The 26,485-nt window shown below is 44.9% G+C and overlaps 1 protein-coding gene across 1 annotated transcript in view; it reads left to right on the plus strand.

Annotated features, from left to right (window-relative positions):
* Nucleotides 1-3,190: 3,190 nt before the first annotated feature.
* Nucleotides 3,191-26,485, plus strand: part of ETV6 (ets variant 6) — a gene marked incomplete at its 5' end in the record, with an annotated part of 29,565 nt that continues 6,270 nt past the window's right edge. The window contains 3 exons of the mRNA XM_008942494.1: nucleotides 3,191-3,355; nucleotides 7,072-7,206; nucleotides 12,106-12,648. Of these exons, the coding sequence (XP_008940742.1) occupies nucleotides 3,191-3,355; nucleotides 7,072-7,206; nucleotides 12,106-12,648 (843 nt within the window). The remainder of the gene's footprint in view (nucleotides 3,356-7,071; nucleotides 7,207-12,105; nucleotides 12,649-26,485) is intronic.

The raw sequence follows: 26,485 nt of genomic DNA on the forward strand, positions 1-26,485 counted from the left end.
TCCTCCAGCATGGGCACAACAATAAAAGAGAAGATGAAGAGGGGAAAATAAGAAACAGCATCCAAAAAAAGAAAAATTGTATAAGTGGGATTAGTTTTTCTTTCATGGGGAATATAGATGAGCGTTTTCAAGACCTACTGATAGCTCTGTATGCTGTGTGCTAAAATCCCTTTAGCTGCAAAGCCAACCCTCTCGTGCCCTTGTTTTCACTAAACCAACTGCTTCTTTTTCAGAAAGGGCAAAGAAGGTGGGATACAGGTTTAGTAAATGCTGCACTGCTCATGGAAGTGTTATTTTTTGAACGGCAGCTCCTGAAGCACTTTGAGCAAGACTGGTCTGCACCCTCAGAAAAGCCTCCTGGGACTGACCTCACAAAGCAAATGGGCACACAGAGGGGGCAGGCAACTAAAGAGGGTTTTTTAGAGCAACTAACTTCCCAGGGAAGCAGCAGGGAGAGTGGGCAGTAAATGGGAGAAGAGGAGATCCATCTAGGGAAAAGCAGCTAACTTTTTTTATGGCACTTTACATCTTCCAAACAAACTCAAGTATTTAATTAGGGGATCACCCCCTGAGTGGAGACATGTGGCACGTCCACCCACTCATTTTAGTGATGGCCAGCCTGAATTAGAAGGGCTGCTTGCTGATTCTTAGTAGCTAGGAGCCAAGTGGTCCTAGGTCATACCACTCTGGGTTTTTCCTCAGAAGCTTTGGAGGTGCTGCCAAAACCCAGCAGAGACCTGATTTGCAGTGTGCAGGATTTGGTCTGTTTCAGAGTTGTCAGTACAGCACGTGCGGCTTGTCCCAGGCTGGGTAACTAAACTTGGGTGTTCTGGGTCTAGCACCGACCAATCTAAACCTCTCTTTAGACATTGTGCTCCTGTATTAGTTGAACAGAAGACAAAAAATGCACATGGGAAATACTGATCTGTGTTTGTACAAAGAGTGATTTATTTCTTACGTTGTCATCTCTAAGACAGACTGCACCTCCTGTGACATTATCATACAGCTCTGTCCGTGTTGGCTTGATTTTCCCAGTGCTCTTTTGTTTCATGCCTCATCTTGGGAAGTGCACATCAGAAGTCCAGTTAGATTTCCACATGACAGGGCTCCTTTGGGCCATTTATTACTTGCGTGGCGTGGTGAAGGGGGAGGCAAAAGAAACGACGCATGAGCATTTCAGGCACTCCTCAGATGGTCTTTTAAATCCTTTCATACATTGTGGTCTGTCTGCATCACGGCTGACTTCTTTCTCTTTTAGCTGCAGTTGATGTGCCTGCTGCCCAGCAGCAGCCCAGGGTCTCGAGTGTGTTTACTACAGGAATTCACCAAAAGATAAAGCTCCCTCTGGCATTTTAGATGACAATTTGCATGTCTCTAAGCAGATCTACATCACACCCCCATCCCTTCAAAAAGAAAGGTCCTACAGGAAATTCTGACCCCATTAATCAGACCCTAATTCAATAAAGGGAAGAGAATTTAAATCCTTCATAAATAAATAAATGCTACTTCTTGTTTCTGTGTGGCACATAATACAGTGCTACAGGGGCAGCTGAAAGCCAGTGGAAATTCTTGCTGCTGCCATGCAGCCATCCTTTCCTGAGGTCAGCTCTGACCCTTTCTCAGGCTCGATCTCAAATCCTTTCCTGACTGAGAGTCAGTTCTGCATGCAGCTGTGGCTCTGGGGCTTTCCAAAGCCACCGTCTGGGAATCTGGCATAGCAGCAGAGTGCAATTTGCTGCGTGTGACCTCTCGCTAAAACAGAAAAAAAGGGTTGCCTATCTGTTAAAGAAGTGAAAATAGAACCAAAACAGAGCAGTACGACTCTCCCAGGTTTCTTTTAGTGCTTGGTAGGAGGAGAGTAATTGGATCTCAGAGGATGGTGTGCCAGGAAGGAAATTTCTTCCCATTTGCAGCATACAATCAGCCAGGTGCAATACGAGGAAGGGAGGTTCGTCTTCCTCTGAAGTGGAAGGTATTAGCCCCTGCCAGAGGCTGTGTACCAGAGATCAGATCAGATATGGCAAATTTTATGTTCCTATGCACATTGTGAAGCTTTCACTTCTACGCAACACATTATAGCAAGTCAAACAATGAGTCATCTCACAAGGGGGAAAAGGAAAGAAAGCGTTTATCTCCCAGTGGATTTGTGATAATCTCTCCACCTGAGCATAAACTGCTCTTCACCATGCTGCCTCCTCCCTAGGTGAAGCTGGTTTAAATTTGTCTGTAAAACAGTTACTGAATTGTCACACCTCCCAGGCCTTTCTGCCTGGCCCCAATGAAGGTAGCAGGCAAAAGGTCTTTGACTTGCATGGTAACTTGATGGGCCCCTGCGAGTAAACACAATAGCCCAGGCTGTATGTGCTGTACAAGCAGGCTGGCAGAAAGAGAGTGCCTTGGAAAATCTGTGCCCAAACCTGCTATTTTACTATAAAATGGCATGCCACCTTTGTGTGGGCAGAGTTGCATTGGTGATATTTTATCCTGATGCAGGAAACCCAAGCTGAAGCAGTGCTAAAGGTGCCACAGCCTCAGCATGTACCTTCCTTTCCTTTCCTTTCCTTTGCAGTGTCCAAGCAGCGTGTGGCAGCATCATGGCACCTGCAGGAGGGCTGGGTCCCTCTCAGTGCCTTGCTCAACCCTGCCTCCACCCATAACCACTTGCACTGCTACAGGGGCTGTGTTAAGCAGCCCTTCTTCACAGACCCCAGCCACCCAAAGGGAAGCAGGGCTATAGCTCACTTGCATCTGACTACTTTTCATCATTCTTGATGGGTGGCTTTGCAAGAGAGCACCCCTTCTTCTGTGGAAGGATACCCACCGAGCATGGATGGGGCCCAGGGCTTTGCCTCCTGCCTGCTCTGCACCTCAGAAGGAGCAGCTGGAGGAAAGTCCCACTTCACAGTGGAAACCTGGAATGAAGTAATGCCCTAGACGCTTTTTTCAGCATACTGAAGCAGTTCTTGTTTCTCCACATGTCACAGATAAACCAAGGTGCCTAAACTAATGAAGTTATTTCACAGTCCAGTGCTTAAAGTAATTCTGCATCAATGTGACATTCCACTCCTGCTCCTTCCCCTGAGACCTTGCACATTATGGCGTGGGGAGAAAGGGGGTTCACTGCTGGTTGCATATATTCCCATGCCTTGTCTCAATTTGGTAACACAATCATGGTCTCTTCCTGGCACAGGTTTGCAGCCCATTTACTGGAGCAGGGATGATGTGGCGCAGTGGCTCAGGTGGGCGGAGAAGGAGTTTTCCTTGAGGCCAATTGAGAGCAACACTTTTGAGATGAACGGCAAGGCTCTGCTGCTCCTGACCAAAGAGGACTTTCGATACAGGTCTCCTCATTCAGGTGAGGATTATTTGCAGAAGCTGTGTTTGAAAAGAGAGAGGTGGCTGCAACAAAATGTGGAGGGGGTCAGAGAAGGAAACGGTCGTATCTGTTGGGGTAGAGTGGGCAACGGGAGGAGGACAGAGACACTTGTATGAGACAAGGACAAGGAGGGAATGAAATCCTGATACGCCTGAGTTACAGGCAAATTTGAATGCAAACCCAAACTCAAACCTCCAACCTGGTTCTAGTTAAAACTCCCTGCAGAACTCCCTGAAAGCAAGCTTCTCTGGCAGCACTTTGTGACTTCCAGCTCCTCCCTGTAAAGGCTTATCTTTTCACAGAGCCAGCTACAGCAGCAAGTTAATAAAGTGCTCCAAGCCTCTTTAAAAAGCCCATATTAGCATTTTGCCTCACAGTTGGCTTGGCTGACATGCAGCTAAAAGTGACTGCAAAACTCCTCCCTGGGGGACCTTTCCTCTGTTTAATAGCCCCTGTGGGCTTTGCTTTGCTTTACCATATTCTCTCACATGCTGGAGTCCAGCCCAAGACCCAGCACAGCCAGGTGTGTGAATCAGTCTGCCTCTTGCTCAAATTATGTCTTCATTTATTCACAGAGGAGATTTAGAATGGTGTCTGTTGCCTGCCTGTATTTATATCCCCTGCGGTCTGTCTGCTCCAGTTTTACAGTCAGAGTAAGCCTCTGCCCTCCCTTGTCAGGGATGTTCAGCTGAGCTTTTCTTTCGTGACCATACAAGGTATTCCTGTTAAATATAAAGGCTCCTAATTCAATCAGCATAGGTGATCAAAGAGTTTGGACCAAGCAGTGACAAAATTCCTGGGAGGAGGCTTCCAGGGCAAGGCTAACTAGGTGCAGCCAGTGCTGCTTGGATCCAGCTGATAAACACCATGGCACTAATTCTGCATCAAGCTGCTTGGTGACTCCCTTCAACATCCCCCCACAACCATCCTCCTGCAGAATCTCTCACAAGCTGTGGCTTATGTTTTGTGTATATAAAGTTTTTTAAGCATGTGCTTCAAATCCAGAACTAATTTTGTATGGAAGGAGAAGCCAACCATCAGAGTCTGCAGACAGTGTAACGTGGTAGTGAAAACTGATGCCTAAAAACATATTTTTTAATTGTGGTACACCATTTTGAATTGTTTCATTAAAATATTAGCCCTGCTTAAGGCAAAAGGAGTATTGAAACTGGGGAAGTGTGAAAGGACTGTAAGGGACACCTTTAGGTATCTTGTCTGCAGCTCCCCTTATCATCCCAGTGCCTTGCTGCCTACAAGTTATGCCCCTGCTCTTCCCCTTGTGTACTGTGGGAGCCCTTGAAATGAGTAGGATTAAAATGTTTGTAGGCTGGCAATAGAGAGTTTCCAGAGGAGAGCCTCTGGCTTGCAAATCCTCACTTTATGCAGAAAGTTAAGCTCTTATTTACCTAAATTTCGAATTAAATAACCAAACTACAGACATCCTCCCTTGCTTTTTCTCTCCTCCTTCTCTCCAGGTATTCACTACTGAAAATAAACCTTTTAGAGGGTATCTTAGTCAGCCCCTAAAAATGTATATGACTGTAGGTAAAGGGACATTACCTCAACATTTCCCAGAAATTTTTTACATGAAATTTAAGAACTATGAAACAATGTTTGCCAGGGAGGCATTAAGTTTTTCAAGACTGTAGCTACCTAAAAGCTCTATCCTTTCCTCTCACATTAAACCAGGAGAACTGCATCCACCCCCCACAGTGGTCCTGGCAATGAAGTGGGCTCACAGCCCCACAGCTATTCTCTTTAGGGCTGGCCAGGGAAGGGAGGCAGCAGAGGAGGGAGAGTGTGAAAAACACTTTTCACCTTCTTAAGCTGCAGTGCTGCATTTGAGTGGTGCAGAAGCATAACTGTGTTGTTAGGTAAAAAAAAAGACAGACAGCTTTATGGACTTTTTCACTAGTCTGTCAGGCAAAATCAAAAGAGATACAAATTTGTTCCCTTATTGCTTGGCGTGGTACGGCGCTAGTTATGATTGTGCCACTGTTGCACTCAAAGATGCAAATTATGTGGTAAAATCACTTTTTAGCCTTTCATGTACTAAACATGGAAAAGGTAACTAGGTTCTCCAGGCTTTGTTTTTAATTAGATTTTCAGGTGTTGCAATCACTTTTTAAAAATGCCCTAAAGTCACTGCTGAGACAGTAAAAGCAGCCAAGATGCTAAAAATAAAGGAAGCTGAACTCTGGAAGGCAGGATGCCTTTAACTGTTTCATGCTAAGACACTAAACTTGCTCACAAATGGGGCACTGGCAGTTTATAGAGACAAGAGACAAATGGTGCAGAGTTTACCATCCCTTAGAAACAACTACTGAAAAAACCACATGCACGTGAGAAAACTCTCTGAAAAAAATCCAAGGTTTCCTAAATGAAGCTTCATCAAGTTCCTTTGCAGGTAGTATATTATTGCCACAACCTGTTCCTTGTATGAGCAGCAACAAACAGAAGAGAGCAAGCAGGATTAATTCAAGGGGCTTCCTACCATGTGTTGTACATTTTCACTTTGATACGTACAACCAGTTACATCAGACAAAATTATAAGTACTTATGTGTTTTGTGTAGATTTGTTGGAGGAAGGACATCAGTGCAAGATGCAATACATAAAAAGACACAAAATAAGCAGTCAGTCCATTGATCTCCTAGATATTGCAATGATATGTTCCACTGAGGAAGGGTAAAACAATTCTGGTGCCAGGGAGTGGGGGGAAGCGAGGAGCAGCCTGCCTGCAGCCCAAAAAGCAACAAGCATCTGGATCAGTTCATGCAAGAACATGTCAGCTTGGTGCAGTGCTACTCATTGCAGACATTTCTTCCTTAGTCTGCATCATATCTGTAGTCTAATATTGCCTGTTGGAGGGAGCTCCACAAAGATTCTAGTAGCTAGAAATAACTAGCTTTGGGATCCAATTTGGGCTTTCCAGGAGTCCAGCCCCTGACACCAGAAGTGATGTACAGGAGTTCCTAAGGCACCGACAGCACCCAGGTGTCTCTAGAGCTGTCACCACAACTAGGTTGTTCAGGGTAGTTAAATCTCTCAGTTCTTCTCAAGTCTTCAACTCCATCCCAGAGTCACTTCTCAAAATGAGAGTTCTTCCTCCTGTGGATTTCCTAGATTTTAGGTTCTTAGTAGCACGCTGCCTCTGGCCTTGAGGCACCTGTGTTGCAAGGAGAGCCTTTACAGCATCTTCTGTCTTCTCCCCACATACAGCCTAAAGGGTGCAGTAATTAAAGAAGAGCACCATGGTTGCTTCCAGCAATTACTGTATCAATCGTGGGCTCTGCATTTAAGAATTCTGTGTCCTAAGGTGACTGTCTAAAAAGCTGGGGCTATGAAAAGGTGGGACACTCAACTAATTACTGCTTGTAAAGGTTTGGAGCTCTTGGATGAGCCGTCATGTAGCCTGAAAAAAAGCTCCATAATGGGGTAATAAAAGCCATTTCTTGTCATTCTCCCATTTTTCCACAGTCACACACAGAGGCGTGATGTGCAGTTTTTCTTTTTCTGTTTTTTTCCCTTTCAGGGAAGATTCTTGCAACACAGTGAAATGTAGGATTTTTCTGCAAGCATTTTGGGGTCTGAAAATAGCACCCAGGAGCCACGAATTCATGCATCAGATGGCTAAACGAGTCTTCTCAGCAGTATGTAGGTTTTCATTTCCTTTTTCCTGCTGTTTGTCTTTCAGGTGATGTTTTGTATGAACTCCTTCAGCATATCCTGAAGCAAAGGAAAGCTCGTATGCTCTTCACACCTTTCTTCCACCCTGGGAACTCTATCCATGCTCAGCCAGAGGTCATATTGCACCAGAACCATGATGAAGGTAACTCTGTCTCATTATTAGGGGAGCTGCCATTATAGAGGAGAGGAGGGTAAGGCTGTGAGGAATTATGTCATTCTCTTGCTCCCCAGTTACTTAAATGAAGTTACTCTCCTCACTTTGTCTCCATAGCTTTGGAACAATCACCTGGTCTAGGGAGGCAACTGTCAGTTCTCCATTTATCTTCTGTTATTTTGTCCTGTTTCCAAAGCCTGCTTAAAAGCTATCCCAGATGCAGATTTTTAAAATGCTAGAAAGTTTTACTGACTCCATTAAGTTTTCCTCACTCCCAGTTGAGTAGACAAAGGTGCTTCATGGATTTTTAGTATCCTGGAGATGCAACTAGGTGCAATTGTTAGAGCAAGGGAGAAGGCAACCTCTGAGAGGAACATCTAACACAGTCACTTCAACTGGCAATCTGTCATCCCATCATGCCAGAGTTCCCAGCACTGAGCCCATCATGTTGCTCAGGTTTTGTGCTGCTTGAGCAACTCAAGTTGAGAGAAGGTTTCTTCTGCAGGTTTTGTCTTGTTTTTACTATCAGAATTACTAGCTTAGGTTATTAGTTAGCCTTTTAGTAGGACACTGTGCCCATCATGTTGCTCAGGTTTTGAGCTGCTTGAGCAATTCAAGTTGAGAGAAGTTTTTTTTCTGCAGGTTTTCTCTTGTTTTTACTATCAGAATTACTAGGTTAGGTTATTAGTTAGCCTTTTAGTAGGCTTGCTTGTCAGAGGTGGTGAGGAAAGAATAGATATGTTTGTAGACTTACAGATTTGGACTTCTACTCATTATTGGTACAGATCAAAATGTAAGTCTGCTTCCTTCAGTGGAAAATTGAGGGTATATGTTCTTTAAAAATATATACACTAGAGTATTTCTTGGTTTTCTCCAATAACAGAAAAATACAAAGCCTGAGATTTTTAGATCCTTTCCATGAAAGCATCAGGAAGAATTCACTTTTTCAATTTTTAAAAAAAAAATCTAGGAGAAATTAGTATTATTAATTTTTTAAGTAAGCAGAAAAAATGAACAGAAGTGAGTTAGGGTATCTCCCTAGTCTCTACTAACTGAAGAAAAGGTGCATAGATTATTTCAAGGTTCAATGTGGAATTGCAAGAGGAGATTCAGGGGTACTGTCAGCCCTGTACAAGTTGCCCATGACCAGCTTGAACAAGCCAGAATCAAATGGCACCACCAGCAACTGAGACCAAGCCAAGAGCAGGACAGCAGTGGGTGGGATAAGGACACTGCAAACTATTTCCACACAGCTGAGTAAATATTTCAGATTAGAAGAGGGTGCCTGCAGGTCAGGATGAGGTTGAACTGGCAGAGTTGTGCAAGAGACAGTTGCCTAGTGTGTTAAAATAGGCATTTTCCAGAGACCATTATTAAAATCTCAGTTTTTTTTCCTGAAGCTTGGCATTCACCTACCAGTGTTCCCTTTCAAAATTTCAAACAGAAACACTAGCTGCCCTCTCAGACACCCCTGCACTAAAGGTGTGGAGCAACTTTCACTCTTGAGAGGATTTCACAGTCCTGTTCAGTCAGTCTTTCATGTGTGTCACTTAAAACATAAGTCCTTTGCCATCTTAGCCCAACTTCTGTCAGAACACAGGATGATTAAGAAATAGCTTTGTTTTTTTCCTCACAATACTCTGCCTGCTGATAGTATTGCTGGGTTTCCTTGGAGAACTCTGCTATTGCTTAAAACTTTACTTTATAATGACAAAAATTAGTTCTTGTTTTGCTGTGAGAGGAGCTTCAAAATGAGCAAAAGAATCTGCAGCTTGCCTGCTATAAGACTCAGAGCAATCACAAAATCTCTGTGCTAAGAATCTATAGGCAGGTGAATTTATTTTTTTTGATGTATTTTGACGTTCCTTCCTCCTGTTTCACAGAGTCACTTGGGAGAGACTAGCACAACTGAGTTTACCATTTTCCCTCAGCAGAATGCAACTTAGTAAAAAAGGAGAATGAATGTGAGAAGCAGAACTCAACCCTGCCTAACTCACAAGCTGTAACAAGAGGGGTCCAGTGGTATTTTGGTGCAGTTTTGAGTGTTAAACCTTGTAGGTGATGGATCTTTTTTAGAAGCCTTCCTTACTCCAGTGATGTTCTCTCAGTTTTCTTCTACTGGCTGATTTGCCCATTTCCTAACAGATGACACACTTAGGATTCTGCTTCTAAATGCTGGTAGTTAATCCAGAATTGGATGAGACCAACGTTTACATCTAGTGGCTTTTTCCTAGCTAGTCAAAGTGGGTTTGACTGAAATGGCTTGACAGAGGTTTAGGGTATCTCCATGATGCATTGGCACTGGATTGGAATGTGCCCTGTGGGCATCAGCCTCTGTCCTTGTAGAGGGATGAGCAATGGAGAGTGAATTACCTACAGCTCCAGTGGTCCTTCTGACTCAGCTCTGAGTCATTTGATGGGATGCCATACAGGAAGCTTACACTGCCATTCTCTGCACTTCTTTTATGGCTAAGCAGAGTGCCAATCTTTGGGATTGTCACACCAGCAATTGCTCACTCCCAGAGTGAGTGCAGCCCCACCCATCCCTGTATGCTTCAGTTGGGTCAGCAGTTTTCCTGGGAGAGTTTCTCTGTCACAGCTTTGCCTTCAAGACGAGAGTGTTGGTCACTCAGAATGAAGAGCCAAACTGATGAGTGAATCTATTCCTGCAGGAAATGATGTACCACATGTGCTCAACTTACAGCCATCAGATGTGCCAGGGAGTGAATGTGATGAGGATATTAGTCTGTTGAGGGTCATTCGTGGCAGTGGAGCTGCTTAGAGCTGGGTTTGAGTGGTTTGATGGTAAACTGAAACTTTGGCCATGAGGGAATTCTTCAGTTAACTATTAAAGAGAAAGATCTTGGAGGAGAGTGAACACTAGTGTGTATTCATTCATGGCTTTCCCTCTTGCTGTTTTTTAAAGGGTACCTTGGTCCCTGACCTGTCCTGGTTCAGGATCTCCACGGTTTGGGAGCAGGCAGACAGGTCTTCTGGTTGGAGCTTGTCAGAGCAAACCAACTTTTGCAGAGAGCCTGGGAAGGCACAGCAAGGCATTCCTTTCTGCCTTCAAGATAGCTGCTCCCCACAGCCAAGGCACTTCTAAATAAGTAGGACAAACAATACAATATCCTGGTCTGTATTTGCAGACCAAGAATGAGCACAGTGCCTTTAAATGTACAGTGTTGGGGTGGATGGTCTGTGGAAGATAGGACACTGCCTAAAGTTGGGGGGCTGGTTTTCTTTCTCTTGTGGCAAGGAAAAGAGACTTTAAGAAAAGACAGCCACAGAGGTAGGTACAGTTTTAAATTAATTCCTCTTTGATCTTCACATCATTTGGGCTGTCTCACATTACCTGGCCACATTGTATTTAAAGCTGTTTGGGTTTAAAGAAGAATATATATAGCTCTGGAGTTTTATGTCCTCCAGCTGTTTCATTGTGAGCACCTTAAATGGCTCTACGAATGCATTTTTCTTGTCTGGGGCCACGAGTATGTGAAGTAAGTGTTCTGCAGCCATGTAGTTTCTGCCTGAATTTTCAGGTTTTCCTGTATACTTCAGTGTCCACGTATAGATGAACAGCCCACTGAGCAGGCAAAAGGGTTGGTGCTATGTCCCTGCCTGGCACTACATTTTGTCAGGACTTGAGCTGCTCCTGTTCAGGCCTTTCCCTAGGTAAATGCTCATCCCTTTCCTGATGCCTGCCCGGGTTCCAGGGCAGAAGAAGCCCATGGCTCTTCCCCTCAACACTGCCTTGACAAGAGAGCAAGAGAATTGTTCGAGAGGATCAGAGCAAATGGAGTGAGCAAATAGGCAGCCACAAATAGGCAGCTACTTGTTTCAGTTGTTGACCTGTACCCAGCAGTTTCCTTCTCTTATCATCCAAGGATTTCAACAAAAGAGCACTTGAAATTTGATCTTTGTTTTTCAGATAAAAACCTGTTAGTCACTGCACTCTGGTGGCATTTTCCTTTTTGTCAGTAATTTCCCAAGTCAAAATTGATGGCCTGAAAGCTGAGAGTTTGCAGTGTTTATGCCAAGCATTTTGGTTTGTGAAGGGATTGTTAGTACATGAAGACACTGACCTAGATCCGTGATTTATCTCCCCTCTACTGTTAAGGATCACAGCTAAGGAAGTATGCTCATGCAAAAGCAATGGTAGAAGTCATGCTGAAGAAATGCAAGTGCTTACGTGGGACAACCCATCAGTAGATAGAACAGACTAAGTGAAACAAGGTGAAAATATCCTTATAAAGATGTTACATGCTCTTAAAATCAAGGCAGGGTAAAATTTAGGTAGTGTTTCACAAAGAGCTTCCTACCAGTGGAGTTTTTCAGATAACCCAGTCCATATTTCAGACTAAGATATCCTCTAAACTTAATCCAAGCTTCTACCCTCTTACTACTTACCAATATCTTACTACCCAATATCTTCTTGGAGACCTATTCCCTTTCTATCTCTGCCCTCTACTTTATAATGCTCATCATGGTACAATATAGGAACCACATGTAGAGACATGAATGGCAGGAGGTAAGTTTCAAAGCATGTGCACAGAAACACCATTAGGACAGCTGAATCAAATCTTGCTTTCTTCATGTGTGTTCCAGTCAGCTTCTCAAAGTGAGATTTCTCTTAACACGTTTCCCAGGGAACAACCATTACCTGGTGGCAGAGGGGGATTGTTTTCACAGTACTGGTTTCATTCCATGCAGTCATAACTATCTGCATTAATGTGGCATTTTTCTGGGCACCTGTAGGTCACACAAATAAAAGCATTTCCAAGCTGTCAGCAGCACCCAGTAAACCCAGTTAGCAGTTTGACAGTTAGATCCTACACCTTGATGACAATATAGACACCCTGCATGTTTGGGTTTTTTTCTCCACAGATAGCTTCGTCCAGAGACCTTCAAGACCATCCACAGAAACAGTCCACCACAACCCCCCAACCATTGAACTGTTGCATCGTTCTAGATCACCCATCACCAACAACCACCGTCCATCCCCAGACCCCGACCAGCGGCCGCTGAAGTCCCCCATGGACAACACTATCCGCCGCCTGTCCCCCGCTGACAGGGTGCCGGGGGTGAGGCATCAGCAGGAGAACAACCACCAGGAGCCCTATCCTCTCTCAGTGTCCCCCATAGAAAACAACCACTGCCCGCCTCCTTCTGAAGTGCTCCAGAAGCCCTCCAGCCCTCGCCAGGAGAACACCAGGGTCATCCAGCTGATGCCCAGCCCTATCATGCATCCTTTGATACTGAACCCCAGGCACTCCGATTTCAAACCACCCAGGTTGTCTGAGGATGGGCTGCACAGGGAGGTAAAGCCAATCAACCTGTCCCACCGAGAAGAGTTAGCTTACATGAACCACATCATGGTGTCTGTATCTCCTCCCGAGGACCATGCAATGCCAATTGGAAGAATAGCAGGTAAGTGACATTATCTAGGCTGCACCAAAGCTGATGCTCTTCATTCATGACTAACCTTGCTGTGTATTAAGAGCTCCTGGTTTCTTTTTGCTACTCTGTGACCTCGGGAGTTTACTGGCACCCTGTGAGTTTCACTACGTCTGTGGTTTAGACAGTTAAATATGATTAAACTAGTTTCATGGCAGGTAAGCAAAGGTGCAGAGTGACTTGCTCATGACCACAGAATGCGTAATTGGTACTGAAACATTTGTCCTAACACTCACTGCCTCTCTACCCCTAGCAATCCACTTGTTTCCCAAGGTACCTGTCTCCAAAGCCCTGTCCTGCAAAGAGGTCATTTTCCACTAGTTGCATTCATATTAGTGTCCAGTCCTATGGAAGGGAAAAAACCTTCTGTCAGTGGCCTTTGAGAGAATGCAGTGCCTGCTGTTCAGCTTGCTGCTGTGGAGATGGCAAGATTAGTGAAGTATCACCTCAGAGTCCTGCTTCACAGGCTTTCCTGTGCTTCTCACCCGAGGATTGTCCCTTCTTACTGAAACAAGGGTGCCTTTGTTCCACACAGACCACAAGCATCCTCCCACTTTTGTTATCGTAAATAACTGACATCACAGCAGCTGAATCAGGAAGCTGAGGTTACAGAAAATGGTTTTTGTTCTTGAAAGGAACTGTAAATAGGTAGGGAGAGGTGGAAGGGGAATCCAGACACTGCAGAAACACACTGAATGCCCCAGTAACTGATTTCTTTTGAGAGATGTAAATAGGCACCACACCTTCCAGGCATTTATGTCAGCAGCCAGTTGAGGTTTCAGGTGTTACACAGAGGCTGTATCTGCATGCTTAACTGCTTTCACTTTCAGTCTCCTGCCTTTGCTTAGACCCACCAGCAAGGGTGGCATGTCTTAAAAGAACTGATGGAGTGTTTCATGCTAGAAAGACCTAAAGTGTACTCAGGCCTTCAGTTCAGATGAAGGCAGTGCTCTGTGGCCAGCAGTCGGGTGATTACATAGCTGGCAGTTGCTGGCATCTTAGATTTCTCTGGATAAATCTGCCAGTCTACTTCTGTCAGTGCCCTAGGTCCTTTAATTGTAAATGCCAACAAACCTCAGTTGCTGTACAGGCACAAGCTACTGCTGTTCTGCTTGGGCTGTAGTGGTTCCAGAACTGTAGCTGCACCTTGTAAAGAGCTCACAGCCAGTTTAAAGGTGGCAAAACCCAGATTACTACCAAAAATGTAGACAGCCCATATTTCATACCTGAAGTCAGCTTCATTAATTCTATTGAATTCAATGGCAGCAGACTTAGGCCCACTAGAAAGGATATGCCTTTCTACCTGCTTCTCACCCATCTCACAGCCTTCAAATTACAGCTCTTGCCACTAAGTGATTCCCTTTAAAGAGCATTTCTTTTTTATGTCAGCATGCATCTGTTTCCCACGTGGATGTCCTTACCTTCCCTGACACTGCTATAGTTAGTATGGAGGCTTTTGACCAACCATGGCTTGCCACTTCAATTTGAGAGAGACCATGAAGGTGGTTTTAACTCTTAACTGCACATACACATCCAAACAGATGCACTGGCAGAAAGAGCTTTCCTAAATCACTGGCTTTATTTCAGTTTTATGAGTGAAGAAGACTGATGGGTTGGGTAATTAAAAGATTTACCAATAGTCCATGGCCAGAGCTAAGTAATTCCCCACTTACACTGGTGAGAAGGGAACTCTGACTTTCCTCTGGCTTAACCATTTGCATGCAGGTAGCTTTCAGGGGAGACAGGGATGAGGAGCAGCTACCAGGGAAGTCCCATGGGCTGCTGACTAAAACACTGGGCTGAGCTCCAAAACATGTTCTATTCCCAGCTCAGGTATTTTACATTGTAAAAGGAATTCTTCCCAGACTTAAGATACCTCACAGCCTCATAAACCTGTTTACTTGTAGATAGAGTCTGTTTTTTAAATGCAGCACACAATTACTTGGTGCTGAGCAAGGAGACAATGTTTTCACTTGCTGCTGTCCACAAACACTCTGTGTTCAGGAGGTGGATCAATAGAGCTCTGGACTTCCTGTCAGACAAAATAATGACCTCTACTCACTGCCTGACTAATCTATCCTACCTTTTTTATGTAATATCATTCCTCAAAATACTAATTTTACTGGTAAAGCAATTCCCTTTTACAGCAAAGAATTTCAAATTGAAGGTCTTACTCTTTTCCTCTAAGGCCGTTTTACACTTTTCTAGCAAAGCAAGAGGCATAAAGTATCTTTATGTTACTCATTAAAGTTCCATATATTATTCATCAGTGGCAAGAGTTGATTAAAAAAATTATGTTTAGCTATCTTCTTGTCTGTAAGTTTGTCAGAATTAGAGGTCATTGAGATGATCCAAAGGCAGACTTGCATCCACTGTAAATCCACGAGACAAGACTTGAGGTGACTAACTGAGGCATCAATAGTCATCTAGCTACAACAGCACTCAAAAATACTAAAAATGCCTGAGAAGGGGAGTTTGGCAGAGCAGTGTAACAGACAGCCTTCCCCACTGGAGCTGCTAATTCAAAACAGCAACAGCCTCTCTCTGTAGTCAGCTCCTAACTTGGACTCTTGCAAACAGGCAGTCGTGAGCTCTGAGTTTTTAATAGCCCAGCTTGGTTCCCCTCAGATGCTCTCAAAGGATTTCACCCTGTGTGGAAAAAAATATACTCTTTTTTCCTATTTCTTTTTTTTTAAACATTTGCAGTTTCAATCAAGAGAGGCACCTCAAAATAGTTCTTCTGCAGAATGGAAATTCCACTCCCTACACACCTCTGACTGGGAGGGTTTTGTTATCAGACGTGTTAGGACTTTGATATCTCATAAAAGGTACTCCCCAAGGTACAAGGAAAGGCAGGGTTTGAACGTTGGTAGGCGTTGGTAGGTGGTTGGTTGGTCTGGTGGAACCACAGCCACCAGAAACCCTCCCTGCAGCCATCCTGAAGTTCTGTCCCCGTGGCTTTCCTTGGGAGCTCTGCTGCTGAGTTCAACCAGGGCAGGTTTTCACCATAAAACTTTATTTAGGTGTCAAAAATACCTTTTTTTTTCTCAGATACCCATATCCACCTCAGCTTGGTAGCATGCAGGAAGATAGGAACTGACATACTAGATCTCAGCAGAAACCTGTCTGTGTTTTAGAGGAAGACAGAGGAATTCCTGCAAGAGGGTGACTGCAAGGGTGTGGAAAGCAGAGTGCTGTGGAGCAGTGGTAGGTGCAGCTGCACTGCCCCCAAGGGCTCCCTGTTCTCCTGGAGCTGGGACCCAGTAAACCCCACTGAGTCTGTCAGGTTCACTTTGTGTGTGTCTGAGGCAGACCTATTTCTCTTGCACAAGCAGCTCAGAAGGAGGAGTGTTGTTATTCCTCTGCAGAGCCCCACCCTGCCTGTTGCTTCCCATTCTGCTCTGCACTTGGCGAGGGGTAAATCTAAAGGCAGGTGAGTCTGGTGCCTTTTGTTGTCTATTGGTATGCTGTTCTTATCAGCTGGGTTACCTTAGCAACTGGGCTGTATCTGACTTTATGAGCTGCCAGATATGATTCTTCCCCTTCAGGAGGCTGAGGGAAAGCCAGGTAATGTTTGAACTGCTGAGAGGTGCGTTGTCTGCCACTGTGTTGGTTTGGCCCATAAAACTATCAACTGCTGTAGAAATGAAGACAGGCAAGATTCTTACCCTGCCAAAGTCATGAAAGAGATCTACCTCCAGCTCTGCTCCTGCCATGGCTCAGCCATGCACTCAGAGAGTGCAGGGGTGTAGCATGAACCCAGCAGAACTGTAGCAGACAAGGGTAAGCAACTCCTCAGTAAAAACAGCCTGATGGCCGAAACTGAAAATGCTGTCCCCTGTTAAGAGCACATCAGCTATGAATGACTCATATTCTACCAAAATCTACAGAGCAGTGCTCATGATGGGTGTAGGCCGTGTGCTAGCCCTGAGCATGGGGAGCCCTTCCACTCCAGAGCTCTGTAAGAATAGTAGTTTGGTTGTTTTATATGGGGAGAGAGGTTGGAGGGGGAACAGCACCAGGGATTCTCCTCCCCCATTGTCTGAAAAGTGTAATCACTTCTTATAAACTAGCATGGGAGGGGGAATGGCAGGAGGGGTTAGTTGAGTGAATCTTTCAAAATCATAGTGCTTCTAAAGAAATGCTCCTTTGCAGAGGACAAGTGCTGACAAACCCAGCTGCAGAGATTTAGCTTTTGTCACGTGCTTTCATAGAGGTAGCCTGTTTTTTCAAGACAGCACATATCATTGCTGTTACCATAGGACCCTACCTGTATATATGCCTCAAACTGCCCAGACTACCCTTAACACCATTGTGGGACATGATCCCAGCAGGGTCTGACAGCAGAGCACTGACTGGTGGGCTCTGGGGAAGCACAGACTTTGGGGCAACTGTGACAAGACAGTGTCAGCAGCTGAACAGCCTGGCAAACTACAGAAAACCAAAGTAGTGGTTCACTTTAGCATGCTAAGTTGTAAGCAGTGAGGGTTCAGTGCCTGCTTTCTGGGCAGCTGACCCTCCTTCCCATAGGGCAGCAGCTCATACAGACAGATTGGAGCCTTCAAAGAACTTGAGAACCTCAGTGTAGGCATGGCCTGTCACTCCCATTTGGATGTGGCAGTGATAATGTCACTGGCCTTGTTTAATCACTTGCAGTCATGTACAATTTACATTTGCAGTATACACCACATTTATTTCAAGCCCTTTGTGGAAAGCCAGACTACTGTAAAGAGAATCAAGCTCACAGAGTTCATATTCTTAGGAGTTCTCCCTATAACCTTGAGAGTCATCTTAAGGTGGCATGAGCAATCTCAGCATGAACATGTGCCTTCCCTGCCAGTGTCACCAGCAACACTCAAGACTCCATTGGAGTCAGCAGGATGTTAAACATGTTTTTAAGAAACCAGCCTTTTATTTAAAATATACCCCTTCTTCTCCCTCTCTATGCCCCACTTTCTTCAGGCTAAAGTTCTGTCAATAATTCAGATCTTTTTCTACAAAGCAAACTTGCATCACTTCAAAGTGGTTTAGTTAAACCAGGAAAAGACACTGGAGAGTTGACACTATACTTCACTCTCTTCAGAGACAGGCCCATTTAAGTCTGGTTTTAATCCTAATCAGTTAGAAGTGGCATACAAAAGTTTACATCCATTTATGTGACTACAAACACACACCTTTAAACTGGTGAGAATTCAGATATGAAGGTCTCAGCAATATACCGTTTTCCATCTTTGTGGAGGGAAGGGAAGGAGGAGAGTTAGAGTTTGCCTATGTCTGCCTGTGGATTCAACCCCAAGAAGGGGAGGTCACCTTTCAGTTTTCTGCACGGGGCCTATCAGAAGTGGCAAGTTTACAGCCTATGAAGTCAGCCCTTCAGGAGGGGCTTCCTGGGAATGCACCAGGAGCCACGTCCTCCAGCCATACTCACACCTCCAAAAGAGCTTTGGGTTTCACCTTGGATACCTCAGAAGACTAAACCTGAGGGTGAATCATAGAATCCTAGAATCCTTTAGGTTGGAAGGGACCTCCAAGATCATCAAGTCCAACCATTGAGCCATTAGGGCTCTAAAGTCCTCTGCTAAAACAGATCAGAATCTGTCAGGGATGGAAGGGACCACAAGGATCCCCCAGTTCCAACCCCTCTGCCATGAGCAGGGACACCTCCCACTAGATCAGGCTGCCCAGAGCCTCATCCAGCCTGGCCTTAAAGACCCCCAGGGATGGGGCCTCAACCACCTCCCTGGGCAACCCCTTCCAGGGTCTCACCACTCTCATGGGGAAGGGAGCTTGTGGCAGAAGATACTGGAGGTTCTCACCTTGTGAGGTCAAAAATTATTACTCTTGTTTGGTATTACTTTACTGTAGGAGTTTACTGCTTTTGCTCACTTCTCTAAAGTAGAATTCAGAAGATAAAGCTTTGTCCTTAATTCTTAAATTCTTCTGATTAAAGTGCTGGGCCAGTTTTCTGATGTCAGAGTGGTTGTTAGGTGTTGATAGGGTGTGCCTATGAACAGAGGTTGAATTTCTTACCCTTTCCATAGTTGTTGCCCTTCGTGAGCAGTAAAGGTGAGGAAAAGCCACAGGAGGATCAGAGGCAGGTTCCTTTAGCAAGATAAATGGGAGAGTGCTCTGTGCCACTGGCAGAGCAGGGGAAGAACAACACTTTACTAGTACTAATACTGGAAATACCTGTCTGCTTGGGGGAGATGAGGGGATAGAACAGGAGAAGAGGGCAGGGAGGGAAAAAAAAACATATTTTTTAAGACTTTAGCTTTAAGACTTTAGCTCACAAATTCATCTGTCAAGCTGTTCACATATTCTTTGTGATTTGGGTGCTCTTTTCTACAACCACGTGAGGGATAGGAACCGTTTGGATCCTCCCTTCCCCTTACTAGGTTTTTCTCACCAAAGGCAGAGCTTGGCCTCATCTTGCTGTGTTTCTTTTACAACCTCACAGCACAACTGTTTGTGGGATGGTGGGCTCAGGTTTCTGATCTTCTGCCTGATCTCCCACTCGGCATTTGGATACAAGAAAGAAGCAACACACAACTTACAACTGTTGCCTTGTGTGATCTGGCAACCTCTTTCCCCAGCCCCAGCTTGAATTTACTGAGCTGAACAAACAGTTGTCTGTCAAGAGGTTTCTCCACATAGAAACGTTGGCTTTGCTGTACCAGCCTACCACCCTGCTTCCAACAGCAGGCAGCATTCAGGGAAAGAAAACTCTTTTCCCACAATAACCTGGACATGGGTTACCACATAGGGATGAGCAGGACTGCTCCATCTCAGGATCAGTGCTCCCCCAGTCCACAGAGCCATTTAACCCCTTCACCGTGAGACTTGGTTACTTTATTCTTGTAGTTTTGTCAGCTAAAATAAGTATATCTTGATATAGGTAGATATTAAGGTCTTACAACAGAGCCAGCACAAGATAAGCAGCAGGAAGAAAGGAGGATAAAATAGAAAGGAGAGCAGGACCTTCTTCTCACAGCAGCCTATGGCCAGCTGAATTTTACCAGTTCATCATTTTAATGCTGTGAACATCACCATGTGAGCTGTCATAACCACACTTCAAGTGTGCTTATGGAAACCAGAGTCACACAATGACTTTGTAAAATAAAGGGGCCCAGGCTTGGGAGAACTCTTCAGCTGGTAGAAATCACAGAACCATTTAAGTCAAATGAGATCATACTGGAGAAATTTTAGGCTACCCTACTCAGCAAGGGGTAAGGCCTCAGCTGATGTCAGAGGGAGCATGACAGCAGTATTTTGGCATGATTTCTTCCCTCTGAAGCCATGTTAGTTCCCAAGTCAGTCATCAGCCAGACCAAATGCATTTTATATAATGAACTTCAGTGCAACATGTGGGTGGGTCTCACAAAACATTTCTGTGGTTACGAGAGGATTTTGGTAGTTGATCCATGAAGAGGGCCAGCTCTGCTTCTCTGCCATGGGCCTCCCTTGAACAACAGGGGTCTCAGATGCTGTGTGTGCTTTAGGAAATGTTGCAGTGCAGGGGAATGCTGCATTCTGAACAAAAGAGCTCTTAGCACACGCGTGCCTGGACTGTTACCAGCAGTATTTACTCAGGGAGCACTCTAATAGGGCCTCTCACTACTGCAACATCAAGACGACCAGTCTTGTGTCTGCCTTGGCCAAATGATGCTAGAAAAGCCATTCATGATGTCTGGACATGTGTCAAAATACTAAGACCCTAAAGTCCACAATGTTTAATTTAGAGATAATCCTGAGATGCTGTTTCAGTTCCAAGGGATAGAAGTACAGGCACCACATAGCCATGAGGAAGTATTTATATGCCAGTTTCCCTTTAGGTGTATGTTCTGAAGGCTGTGTCTATAGACTTAGAAGGACATTTGAAATGCAGAATCTGTAACACATGCTTTCCACTCACACAGTGTGTATTTGGTTGTCACAAGGGATTCCTCATGCTAATATTACCAGCTCCCCTTTTTTTTGTAATCTTACCAAAGAAGTTCTGTAAAGGTAAAGCCAGAGCTTTTCAGCTAGAGAAGACAAAATTGAGTTTTAATTGAGTTTTACCATGCCAAGGAGGAGTAGCTGAATCTTGGGTGCTTCTGCCACCTAAAAGGAGGGGTTAAAACTAGAGAGGAGGCAAGTTTGCTGCCATCAGAGGGATTTAAAGCCAGCAATTGCTGTTTATGGGAGAAATTTCTTCCTTCCCCTCCAGCCCCAACCGCTCTGTTTCCACTCCCCCGCCCTCTCCAGGGCTGTGCAGCCTCATTTGTCCAGTGCCCTGTGTCAGCCCTGGCAGCCAGGCAGCAGCCAGGAGACCTGGTGGTGAGGCTTTACTCCAGCTCTGCCAGCCTTGGGACTGTGTGAGACAGGGCTGTTATTAGCAGGAGTCCAAAGCTGCTGCCTCTTGCACATGTAAGGCAGTGCTTACAGAGCACAATTTGAGAGCAAACTGAGTACCCTGCACCTTATCACTACCTTGTGCATAACTGTGGAAATCCCTCTAGAAGCATTAACTGCAGGAAGAAAGTTGTAGCCATGCCTCTCCATTTGAAAGTACAGTTTGCCCTAATTCCCAGCTAATTACATAGTTCAGTCTGGCCCAGTGGTACAGCTAAGAAAATGGTAGGACATGGAAGTCCCAGCTTTCAGGAGCCCTTCTTCATTGTTGGACCTGTTCACCACCTTCCCACTTCCAGCAGGCTGTCTGATGGCATGTGGCCTTAAAACCTGTCAGTCACAGCTAAATCCCTCTCCCTTCAGACTGTACAAAGTTCAACCCCCTGAGTGCACTCTAAAAAAAAGGCCCCTCTGTGTGTTAGGGAGAAACGATGTTTCCTTGTGCTGCACAGACATAGTTACTTTCTAAGTAAGTTTATTTTAGCCAAAAGACAGGAAATTGCCCAGTTTAAGTGCCAGCTCAACTGCCCTCTGGAATCTCCCACACTTGTAAACTTGCTTGGCCCCAGCAGCATCCATGTGCCTTCTGGTCCTTGCTTACCAGCCTGTGGAGAGTCCCCCCATGTGACTGCTCCTTTGGAGGCTTTGTCCTCCAAGTCAAGGATGTGATTTAGTCTTCATAGAATCATTCACACCATCCAGGCTTGCCTTAAACAAATGATTTACACTTAGAAAACAACCATCCATGATTGTGGATTTGTGTCCTCTCCGTTTCTCCATCCTTCCTGAAAATACATGTAATAGTTTGGACCGTCCTGGAGGATGCAGATTTCTCTCTTATCTCTGTTGTCTTCACCAGCCTTTGTGGAGGTGCCTCTCTTCCCAGTGGAGGAGCTCCTTTTAATAGTACTTTATATCATTGGCTCTTCTTGGGTTTTCACCAATTCCATAGGTCCACTCCAAATGGGCTCTACTGTACTCCAAATTCATTTCACTCACTAAGAATTACCAGGTAGTCTTTGAGCTAGAGTGTCTATTGTCCTATTAAAGATGATCTCTGGTGGCCTAATAATGGTAGATGACTGAGTTGCTGCTCCTCTGTCAGTCAGGGTGACCCCTCCAGGACCTCCTATTTTTTTACCATGCAATGTGGAGAAAGACACCAAGGATGTAAATCATTTGTGGTTAAAAAACAAACCAAACAAGAAAAACCCTGAGTGCCTGTGCTCAAATTCCTGATGTCTCCCATGTGAAGCTTGAAAGAAGGCACACTGATTTAGGTGCTCTGCAAACAGAGCTCATACATTTGGTGGAATTGTGCTGGTCCATGGTAACTACCAGTGTGCACACTCGTAGCTCTCAGCAGAGGTGAGAAGAAATGCAGTGAGCCTAAATCTTTTCTGCTGGTGTTTAATGTTTTTTATTCCCTATTTGCAGTTGCTTGAGACACAGTTTGCCACTGCTGCATTCATTCATTCCAGCTCATTAAATTATTCCTACTCAGTCATAGATCCACATTTGCTGGTGTTCAAAAACTATTGTTTTTGAAGATGAGTTTTTTAGTGATCATAGAAGCCAAGGAGAATTTTCAAGGATTTTCAGTGTTCTTGTCGAAGCAGAGGTCTAAGATACATGGGTGGTTGGGGTTTTTTTTTGCAAATTTCATCAGCCTACTAAATACCTTTGCAAGTCTGAACAGCTCAGTCAGCTCAAAACATGGGATGGGGCCCTTGATCACTTAGACCTTTTCTTGTGAAGATCTCAAGATGCAGATCCGAGTTCTTATTTGAGGAGTATTTATATTCAAGCTTAGCCTGAATCCATTCTAAAAATTAAGTGAACAACAAAAACAAACCTGCACTTGAATCCTACCACTTCTCAGAGCCTGAAGCTCTGTTCCTAGCCCAGTAATTCTCCATCCAGACATCTTGGGCTGAACTTTTTGTTGCTCTCTTATTTTTGTGGAGGAGGGGGAACACAACACGTGTCTGTGTGTGAGGTGATGATAGCCAATGGAAAATAACCAAAGCCATTAGGTTCAACTAGAGTCCACTTGCTGGCTGCACTAGGGTGAACGTGCAGTCCTGGCAGAGTGCATTGCACAGTGTATGTGTAATCCCAGTCAGCTCTCAGGGAGCCAGCACCTCCTTGAAACTCTTCCAGGGGCCACCGTGGAGAGGATGTTAGGGGTCTGCCAGCCCCACCAGTAAGAGCTGTATTGGAAATTTTCTAGAGCATGGTTACAGCAGTAGGCTGCTAATTAAAACCAACGTTGCATATTGCAAATAGTGAGATGAAAGTAAAGTTTAGAGTCAGTCACATCTCTGCAGAACTGTAAATATTAACTATAAGCTACTATAATTGGAGAGTGTCTGTCCTGGGCTGCACAGTCAAGAATATGACAGAGGCTGACATTGGCTTGCCTTGGGGGAAGTGCCATGCCTCCAGCTGACCCCAGGAGGGACACCCCTTCCAGGACCAGCAAGAGTGGCACAAGGAAAACCAACTGATGGACATTGTGCTGACAGATCCCTGCAGTGCTCTCCAGATAAGGCCATCCCCTGAGCAGCCACCTCAGCAAACTCCCAGCACAGTCCAGAACGGCTGGTTCAGCAACAGACCCACCATGGCCGTGGTGAAGGAGTCACTGCTGACCTGGAGGAGTCCTTCACCTTTACAGTGATTTAATATAGGATTGGACAGAAAGAAAGGATGGAGATCTTTGGGAAAAGCTGGTCTAAACCAGTGAATCCAGCATGAACCATTGGCCTAGGCTCTAGAGGTTTTGTTGTTGAAGTTATCACAGATTGCACAAGATGGTTAAAAAAAAAGGTAGTTTTTGGAACACGGTGTTGTTACCAACTCTGATCAGCTGGCAAAATAGGCCCATGAACTCAGAGCTACAGGAATCAAAGGAAAAGGAAAATGGGAAAAAAAACTATTAAAATTGTTATTTTGTTCATTTTTTTAATTAAGATTCTTGCAATTAAAAAACCTTTTCTAGACAGCTTTTCATTAAAAGAGTTCTGGAGAGGACTGCACATGTGTCAAGAACTTACATGGGCCCTTACTACCCTATCATCTGAGCACCTCCCACACTATTGAAAGGCACAAACCAGTAGAGCAATAGAATCTCCCTTTCCTGGTTCCTTATAAATGAAATCTGGAAAAGAAAGTTCTATCTAATACGTGCCTGTCTAAGAGACTGAGTGTGTGTGTGAGAGGGAAAAACTGTTGATGGAAAGGTGGTGGAAGAACTGGGTTTTGTGAAGCTGTGAGAGGCAAGCTGACAGAAACAGTGAGGTAGGTGCTGGGCTGTGTATGTGAACTGGACTGGGGCACAAGGCAAGGAGAGCTCATCTGCAGCTCTGTGCCAGGATGGTCAAATGGGAATGGAGGTTTTTTCTGTGAAAAATGTTAGTGAAAATAAGGTTTTACCAAATAAAAAAGTCTGACTTCCTCTTTCCTTTCACATTCCCCCTCATGGCTGAGGTGACCATTGCAGTAGGTTTCAGCTTAAACAGAAATCTACAATTTTTGCCAGATGTCATCTCTTCAAAACACTCTTCTTTGTTCTCCCTAAGACTAAAGACACTGGCAAACTAAGCTCTGGTTTTAGAGGCAGTACAGGTTTCAGAGATATTCCTTACACTTCAAAAGTGGGAAATACCACCAATAGTCTTACTATGTTTAACCACATTAGGTGTGCTCATTAAAAGTGTTATTCATTTCCCTTTTCAAAAAGCATTTTATATTCTCATCCTGAACATGTCATGGTCCGAACTGTAGCAGGTACAAACCCCAGACAGACAGACAGGAATAGAAAGACAGGCTGAGAAGAATCCATTGTAGCAGCTAGAAGCTGGATGGGTTTGGTGGCCTGGCCTTTAGCCACTCTAACAAGCCACCTCTCAGAGATTTTTGCTTAGAAAGGTTTTGCTTTCTAAGTCCAATGCAACTTTACAGCCATCTTTGGGATCTGGGCAGCTGAGCTGTAAAACCCCTGTTGTTTCTGAGAGCAGCAGCACCCCCAGCTCTGCAGTTCCCTTCCCATACTTGATGGTTGCCAGTTATTATGCCGTGCTGCACACACACACACATTGCAAGCAGGAAGCAGGAGCAGCTCAGCTCTTGGCTTCCTCAGTCTCAAGAGACTGCCATGAAACTGAAAAACACTAAACTAAAACCTAAGTATCTGTTAGACCTTTAATTAGCGACCTAAGGAGTGTTTGCCAAGAGGAAATTTGAATTCAATTATCCAAATAGAAAGTATTTAACCTCTCAGTAGCACTCAAGTAATTATAATACTTGGGGGTTTTATTCAGGAACCTTAAAAAGCAAATTCCAAAAATGGCAGAAGGTGTTGATTTTATATCGCACGGAGTATACAAAGGAAAGCTGTGATATTGCCCATGCTTTAGCCCCTCATGCTGCACAGGCTGGGGCAGCCTCCAGCAGGGAGAGCAGGTTGCAGGATTCTTGATTTCCCCACTGAGCCAGCCAGCAGCAGCAGCAGCAGGGCCAGCAGTGGTGGGTTTATGTGCATCAGTACAACAATAAGCACACAGCTGAGATCAGCAGGTCACCTCACGCAGCCTTTAATGTGATGAAGATGCTCAGGCAGTGTCAGAAGGACGAGGGCACCAGAGAGGAGCCTGTGTATTCCAGTGGATTTTGCAAACCTTTGTTGATACCAGCCAAGCCATTTGCATTTCAGATTCATAGAATCATAGAATCATAGAATCATAGGGGTTGGAAGGGACCTCGAAAGATCATCTAGTCCAACCCCCCTGCCAGAGCAGGCCCACCTAGAGTACATCACACAGGAAGGCGTCCAGGCGGGTTTTGAATGACTCCAGTGCAGGAGACTCCACAACCTCTCTGGGCAGCCTGTTCCAGTGCTCTGGCACCCTCACAGGGAAAAAATTTTTCCTGATATTCATCTTGAACCTCCTATGCTCCAATTTGCACCCATTACCCCTTGTCCTATCACAGGTCATCACTGAAAAAAGCTTAATTCCATCTTCCTGACCCTCACCCTTTACATATTTGTAAACATTGATGGGGTCACCCCTCAGTCTCCTTTTCTCCAGGCTAAAGAGACCCAGCTCCCTCAGCCTTTCCTCATAAGGGAGATGCTCCACTCCCCTAATCATCTTTGTAGCCCTACGCTGGACTCTCTCCAGCAGCTCCCTGTCCTTCCTGAACTGAGGGGCCCAGAACTGGACACAATACTCCAGATGTGGTCTCACCAATGCAGAATAGAGGGGGAGGAGAACCTCTCTTGACCGACTGAGATTGCAGCAGCTGTTTCAGCCCTGCTCCCAACTGTCCTTCCACCACGCATCCACCCCAAAGTTTCCAGAGCTAATCCCAAGGCAAAAAAAGTCAGTGTTTTCTGTTCCTCTCTTCACAG

The sequence above is a fragment of the Merops nubicus genome, unplaced genomic scaffold (genome assembly GCF_000691845.1).
Source record: "Merops nubicus isolate BGI_N331 unplaced genomic scaffold, ASM69184v1 scaffold1546, whole genome shotgun sequence".
Taxonomy (NCBI): domain Eukaryota; kingdom Metazoa; phylum Chordata; class Aves; order Coraciiformes; family Meropidae; genus Merops; species Merops nubicus.